Below are 7,977 nucleotides of genomic sequence, written 5' to 3' on the forward strand. Positions count from 1 at the left end.
TTTCTTCAAGAACTCTTCTTTTGGAAATATTCTATTGCATCGCTGTGAAAAACCCATTTTCTAATCTTTATTTTAGGAAGTGTAAGTTAAACTAACCACACTGTTTTGGGCATGCATGACTTGTCTTGGTTAAAAAATGTTTTTGTGTTTTGGGCTGGATTTAGAGAGGAAGATTTTCATTTTTTCCTCTTCATCTCAGTCTGTTTATTTACAGTTTGCACTAGTTCCTCATTCAGTAAGGACATGAACTCATCGACATGCAAGTGTTGATTAATTTTAATAGTAAATGCAAAGAGCTGACCAAAAGAAAAATGAAGACAACATTATTGGTTTAGTTGCATGGTTAAGAAAGGAAAGCATAACCTTGTTATATAGCAGAGGTTTGCTTCTGTAAAACACTAATATTCCTAAGACACACGTTTGATCTTCATGCTGATGGATTTCATACTAACAACAAAATTCTTCCAGCTTGACCAAACAACACCAATGCTGAAATGGGTGTCATCTTCTCCCCATAAATACACACCGTTGGGGTTTGCTTTGTGACAAAATTTGAACCAAAATGCCCCGAGAAACTGTTTAGCACAGTTATTATCATAGGAGTCTTGGTCTTTGTCGAAGGTGGTGAACTTCTGATCATTGTGGTCAGATAAAGAGTCTCCTGCAGAGAAGAAGAGCGTCGTTGAGGACAGTAACTCAACTGGAATGAGTTTTCATGAGTATGTGTGAAAGTGTCCTACCAGCTCCTCCATCAGTGAACCCTGAAACATGTAGTTTATACCCGTCAGATTCAGGACCCACAGAGAAGGACGAGTACAGAGCAAAACCCTTCCTTCCTTCAAAGTCCTCCATATCCACTCTCAGCATGTACTTCCTGTTACGTGTCAGCTGATACATGTTCTCCAGCCCTGTTCACACACACACACACACACACACACACACACAAAAACACACACACACACGTTCAGCCAAACACTGGACATTCTACTGGGATACAGATCTAATTTTAAATGTTTATCATCATTCCAGCCATAATATACAGTGGCTTCCAAATGCATTTGGCTTGTTTTGGATACTTAAAGGACAAGTTCTGTATTTTACACTTAAAGCCCTATTTTAAGATCGTTTCTGATGAAATCGAACGGTTAAGATTGAAATTTGGACACATGCTGCTGTCCCGAGAATTTTAGGTTTCTGTGTTAGCCCACCTCCACAATGGTTTCATAGGGGCACTGGAACAATCATTCATATAAACGCATTAAACTTTAGTTTACAAAGACGTGAAACTCGCCGAGTGGTCTGGGGTGTTCACTGATATGCTCACGCAAAAATCGCTATAAAAGACGCTTTCCAACAGGTTTTATCGTAGTTTTTGTCCAACTCCATAGACTTGCATTGGATGTTCTGGGAGGTAACGGTATTACTCCGCCGCCGGAGACGGAAATGGGGTTGTTTGTATTCTTTCTGTAGTTATGCAGTCGCGGTATCGTAGGCTACGCTATCCAAACTTGTTTAAAAGATCCGAGACATTTATATGGGACGATGATGGTTTTGAGATCGATTTTGATGGACAGGGTTACAGGTTTGAACCTGTATATTCAGAGGAGGAATTCTCAACGGAAGAATGTCAGGTTGTGAGGCGTTTGGAAAAATAGGTCCACAGTTTTACAGCGAATGGTAAAACACCTGTTGGAAAGCAATTTTAATCTTAACCGTTCTATTTCATCAGAAACGATCTTAAAACAGGACTTTAAGTGTAAAATACTGAACTTGTCCTTTAAGTCCCACTTAGAAATGTCTTAACTTCATTGCATTAGATTCAAAAAACCACTAAATGCTTTCACTAAAAGGCCAATTATATTCAATTTTCTCGAGCACAGTTGAGCGTGCTCAAGTCCTTCAAAATCTACTAAATTAATCGCGAGCGTGAATGGACGTTTTCGGCGCATGCGCACTACGATTGTTTTTGTAATTATCAGGACATGTACATACACAATTCCACACAAAACAAATCCAGCTCAATTTATGATTTAGTGATTTTCTGGACTTGAGGTGATTTGTCATGGACGTATGAAGTAATTTCATACAGTCGTATGTCGCGGATATGTGGCTTTAGAAAGCAGATGATGAAATGCAGAGTCTTTAATAACAAACTCAGGAAGAACCGTCACATACACGTTAAACACCAACAATAACCGACAAAGGACTGAACAGAAAAGGGAGTATAAATACACCGTACATGAGGACACTTAACAGGAACAGCTGGACAAGGATTTAATAATTAGAAAACATGGTGAATAACGAGAACTATTAAAGACATGACAGAAACAACTGAACAGAACATGACTGTGACAGTGTATTTCATCATCACATATTTAATCCACAAAGTTTCATAACCAAAATTGGCCAAAACTTTATCTATTATCTAAACATTTATTGTATGTATTTTAAACCTAACTTCATTATATCAAATGTTTTGATTGTATATGTGTGGAATAGATTTGTATTGTGACTTAAGTGTCCTAAAGTGCTTGTGAATTGTTACCCAGCCAGTATTCGCCCTCGATTGCCCCGAATCCTCTCTTGTACTGTTTCCACGGCTGATAGAAATGAATGCTGCCGTCCATTCTCCTCTGAAACACCTGTGATGGGTTTATATAGAATATATGATTCATAATGTATGTTATGATGTGTGTTTGATGATCTAAAGTCACATTCGTACCGTCCATCCTCCTTTGTCTTCATCTTTCCCATCTGAGATCATGTGACAGTAAACCCAGACAGGAACGTCTCCTGCTGGATAGATGGAGTAAATCCCACTGACTGTTTCTCCTGCTTTATAAAGATCAGAACAGTCGACCGGCTTGAATCCATCAGGAACAGACACAACAGACGCCGTGAAAACAGAGAGCAGAGCCGCGATAAACACCGACATCTGGAGAGACACGACTGATCAAGATCCTCGTTTATAATGATCACGTCACACCGAAATTCAACCAATGTGAAAAAAAAAATGATTACATTCATCATCTATGAGGTAAATTCTGAAGAATAAAACTCACCGTTAAAACTCACGAGTAACTCACCGTTTGCTGTTGTGACGACTGGCAGAGACGTTCAGATCACTGAATCTTGTGTTCAATCTCCTTGAGCCCAGAGTACTTTATTTAGCAGTTTCCTCAACCCTTCCAATCTTTATCAGTATGAAACCATCTTTTAAACTCTATTTGAATCATTCTTGTATTGTGCAATTATGTTGAAATATCAACCGTTGATGCAAGCGTTCATGCAGAAAAACAATTAGTTGGTCCTTTTGACTGTTTTGCAAAAGAACTTTAAACAATCTGTTCAACAATGAGTCTGATGTTTTAATGTTTTATTGATCGCCAATTAAATTGAACTGTATTGTGGGAGAAAGGAGTGCAGGAGAAGACTGTGTACGTTTTCCTCACGGATCATTCTGCGGGAATTTTTACATCAAATTATAATCAATTTACCTCATAGTCTGAGTAACGAGCAAACATATTTGTGCTTTGATGAGAAGAAATAAGCATACCGTATACACTCTTAAAAATAAAAGTAGGGGAGAGCCGGGACGGTTGAAACACTTTTCAGATAAACGTCGTTTTCTAAGATAAGGTTACAGATAGATTTTTTCTGTGTGTGTGATCAACAACTCACATATTTCTTCTCTTAGTATCATGTGTTATTCGGTAGAAACATAGAATGATTTAAGTAAAAATTTACTTTGAATGGGAGTTGTGCTTTGTTTCAATCGTCCCTCCACAGCGGGTCAATTTGAACACAGGGGTGGGACGGATGAAAATAACAGTTTAAACGGTAACTATTCATCTAATTCTTGTTTTTATGACCAATACCTGACAAGTAACTTATGTACATATTGTTAAAACAAACATATTTGTTCATTTATTTTCATTTTAAGGTTCATATTAACATTTTTGTTCTGTCGCCCAATAAACAATCGGCGATAAGCCTTTGTGCAATCTTTCTAATAGGCTATTTTGAAGAAGACAGACAAATCCGTTTACAAGTAATTCTTACATTTATTCCTTGAGTCATATTGAGTGATTTAGTCATATTGAGTGTTTTCCTATGACCAGGTTTAACTGGCACGAGTCGTTGTTTCAACCGTCCCGACAGCGCATCCAGCCATTTAAACCTGTTTTGTCCGTAAACTAAAAAACTCTGATATTATACACTTAAGGGTGTGATGCAGTACTGATACACCTGCCATATTATTATTACAATGGTACATGAAACAATAAATACAACTTGTCTGTCAAAAAAAAGTACCGCACGAAAGATTTCACTAACCACACTCAAAAACAGCTTTCCGGCTCTAACTTTAAAACGGCAAGACGTAAAGAAGAAATGTTTTCGCGGGTCTGACAGGCATTGCGTGCTGTACGTGCTGACGAAATTTGACGTACATAACGTGAGTGGAAATCTCAATGTTTCATCCGTCCCGCGTTTCAATCGTCCCGGCTCTCCCCTACTTTATTGGCATTGATGGATCCATGAAGAACCTTTAACATCCATGGAGTTTTTCCATCCCGCTAAAGTTTTTTTTACACTAAGAAAAAATGGTTCTTTTAAAACATTTAGCACCGAAAAAGTCTTTCTTTGGGGAACCAAAAATGGACCTTCCGGCATCACTTTTAAAAACAAACCTTTTGCAACCTTAGTGTAGGCCTAAATGGGCCTGTCTTTAATTAATGATAATGTGGGCAGAGTCATAGCTGCTACAAGCCTGAGAACGTCCGGGTTACGTTAAACCTAGTCCTCTGAGGAGGGAACGGAGACGTTACGTCAGTGCTCTTTCGTGAGAGGATTAAACTCTGCAGAGTGCTGGGAGAAACAAACGACTGGCAGACCAGCAGGCAATGTGAACTATCATTCAAATGATAATAAAATTTTCTTATTAGAAAATAATAATCATGAATATTGATAAAGATCTTTGATTATTCTGGGTATTCCATACTTTCAATTATTCGTTCATTAAAGGACCCGGTATCGCTTTGAGACGTCACGTCGCGAATGTGCGCTCACGATCACAAACTAGCCGGTTCTGAGTTAGTCAGAGGATGCAGTGCGAACTATTTTACCCTTAAGATGCCGCTAAATACTGACTTTTTTAAAAGTCGCAAGATGCAACGTGCTAAATCAGTGATCAGATTCAGAAATCGGAAGGTATCCTTTATGAGGAATAATAAGGATGTAATTATAATATGGACGCATCATGTTTCAGGACACAAGAATTAACCCATCGACTCAATCATATCAAAAGGTACATTTTTCCAGTTTGCAATAATTCATCTGATGAGATTAACACATTTGACATGATGTACATAGAAATTACAAATGAGAGAGACCTGGATTTACTGTCTCTGACTGAAACCTGGCAAACACCTGATGACTTAATTGAGCTGAATCTTCTAACTCCTCCTGGATATAGTTATCTGACAAAACCTCGACTTAGTGGCAGAGGTGGTGGTCTGGCAGTGATCTTTAAGAACAATTATAAAGTGACTAAACATGACATTCTTGATGGTCCTAGTTTTGAATGTCTATCACTTCAACTTGCTGGCCCCGCTCCGCTTCTGATTTTGTTGATTTATAGATCTCCTCGAAATAATCCAAACTTTTGCTCTGATCTGACTGAACTTCTCACTCTTGCCTTCGCCCGGCATGATAGAATCAGGATGCTAGGTGATTTTAATATACATGTTGATTCTGATTGTACTGCTGCAAAATACTTTTTTGTCTGTTTTGGATTATTTTGAAGTATCTCAGCATATTGATTTTCCAACATTTGCGTTGCTCTGTACTGTTTGTATTGACAATGTCAATGACAAACTAGTTAATGCGTTCATGACATCAAGACTAGATTATTGTAATGCTCTACTGGGTGGTTGCCCTGCACGCTTAATAAACAAACTACAGCTGGTCCAAAACACAGCCGCTAGAGTTCTTACCAGAACCAGGAAGTACGACCATATTAGTCCGGTTCTGTCAACACTGCATTGGCTCCCTATTAAACATCGTATAAATTTTAAAATATAGCTAATTACTTACAAAGCACTAAATGGTTTAGCTCCCCAGTACTTGAGCGAGCTCTTAACGCATTACAGTCCTTCACGTCTATTGCGATCTCAAAGTTCTGGCCAGTTGATAATACCTAGAATATCTAAATCGACTGCTGGCGGTAGATCCTTTTCCTATTTAGCACCAAATCTCTGGAACAATCTTCCTAACATTTTCCGGGAAGCAGACACAGTCTGTCAGTTCAAAGCTAGACTAAAATCACATCTCTTTGACCTAGCATTCACATAACACTCTATAGACTTCTATAATTCAATATTATGCTGCTTAGATTAGGTCAGCCGGAACTGGGAACACTTCCCTTAAATCCTGATGTACTCGTTACATCATAAGAAGAATGGCATCTACACTAATTTTAGTGTCTTTGTTTATCCCGAGATTTTCCCGCAGCCTGCTGGATCCAGGCCGTATCCAGATCTGACGAAGGACTTTCGCCTGGACCCGATGACAATGCAGTGCTGAAGTACCAACTAGCTATGTGCTAACTATGGAGGATCCCTATACCACTCTACAGATAAAGCGTTGTGGAATCTTTCGGTTCGCGTACCTACCCAAAGTGATAAGATAAAATAAAAAATTCTGCATCAAAATTTATAGACAAGTAGTTTGTTTAGGCATGGTTTGTAAGGAATTACAAACCTGCGCACATATATTCAAACGCACATAACTATAGAATCAATTCTTAATGCGCATGTGAACGCCATCAGCGTCTATCACAGGTTCACGTTTAAAGTCTGTTTAGAGAGAACGGTGTCGTCTTAGCGGCCCCTAATTTAATAACAAATTATCATTTAGACGGAAGTGAATCAATCAAAACTAACTTTAGCTGGAAAAAACATTTTTCAAGAGCCACTATAAAACCAAACCAATCTCTGTTACCTTAAATTATATGTTTATCTCTGTAAAGCTGCTTTGAAACAATCTACATTGTAAAAAGCGCTATATAAATGAGGATGACTTGACTTGACTTGACAATGTGCATGTTCAGGGTCATAACCTGGGCATCTCGGATCATAAACTAATTGTCTTTGACTTCTCATTTCCCCTTGTAGAACCAAAAACTAAAACTACCATATCTTATCGGAACCCGAGATCTATAACTGCTGTCTCTGCTCTTCCTTCTGCACTCAATCTCCTGAGTCCTGATGAGATAGTTTCAACCTATGATATATCTATTGGTAATGTCTTGGATGATCTTGCTCCATTAATAACTAGAACTGTCCCGTCTATCCATTCTTCTCCTTGGTTCACTTCTGAGCTTAGAGTTCTCAAAACAAAATGTAGGCCGTCTTGAAAGACTCCACAAAAAATCTTCCCTTCTTGTCCATGCCATGTCCTTTTCTGATTCGGTAGTGAAATATAAAGAAGCACTTAACATTGCATGCTCTAACTATCTTTCTACTGTCATCAATAAAGCTAAGTGCAAACCTAAAACTCTTTTCTCTGAGATAAACAAACTAGTCAAACCATCCTCTGTAGCTATTGCTGGGTCTACTGATCTCTGTGAAAGCTTTCAGTCTTTCTTCCTACAAAAAAAATTATAACATTTATCAATCTTATTCTTCTGCTGCCACTCCCCATTCAACTCCTTATTTAATAGGTTGTCCACTAGACAATTTTTTACTCACAAATACATCTGCGGTTGAAAAACTGATTATCAAATCTAATTCTACCTCCTGTACACTCGATCCTATCCCAACATATCTTCTAAAAACTTTTCTGCCAACACTTATTCATCTTATTACTGACATTATTAACAGATCTCTTGCTACTGCCTATGTCCCGCTTAATCTGAAAGAAGCAGCCATCACTCCAGCTCTTAAGAAGTCCAGCCTCGACAACGCCATTCAGAAC

At 38.3% G+C, this 7,977-nt stretch overlaps 1 protein-coding gene across 1 annotated transcript; it reads right to left on the reverse strand.

Moving 5' to 3' along the window:
* Positions 1-258: 258 nt before the first annotated feature.
* On the reverse strand, positions 259-3,200 carry LOC143706538 (microfibril-associated glycoprotein 4-like). Its single transcript, XM_077198517.1, has 5 exons — positions 3,087-3,200; positions 2,723-2,935; positions 2,546-2,642; positions 741-908; positions 259-661 (listed from the first exon to the last, which is right to left on the reverse strand). The coding sequence occupies exons 2-5, from the start codon at positions 2,933-2,935 to the stop codon at positions 408-410; spliced, it is 732 nt and encodes a 243-aa protein (XP_077054632.1). The 5' UTR covers positions 3,087-3,200; the 3' UTR covers positions 259-407.
* Between the last annotated feature and the right edge of the window lie 4,777 nt (positions 3,201-7,977).

The sequence above is a fragment of the Siphateles boraxobius genome, unplaced genomic scaffold, assembly GCF_051911475.1.
Source record: "Siphateles boraxobius isolate OS27281-9 unplaced genomic scaffold, OSU_SipBor_1 111, whole genome shotgun sequence".
NCBI lineage: Eukaryota > Metazoa > Chordata > Actinopteri > Cypriniformes > Leuciscidae > Siphateles > Siphateles boraxobius.

Bases quoted from the DNA above. Each gene is read 5' to 3' on its own strand.
- LOC143706538 (XM_077198517.1), bottom strand. From the start codon at position 2,935: ATGTCGGTGTTTATCGCGGCTCTGCTCTCTGTTTTCACGGCGTCTGTT. The intron at 909-2,545 runs GTAACAATTCAC...GTGTGTGAACAG, and splicing joins CGAGGGCGAATACTGGCTGG to GGCTGGAGAACATGTATCAG. The intron at 662-740 runs GTAGGACACTTT...TCTTCTCTGCAG, and splicing joins GTTCACTGATGGAGGAGCTG to GAGACTCTTTATCTGACCAC.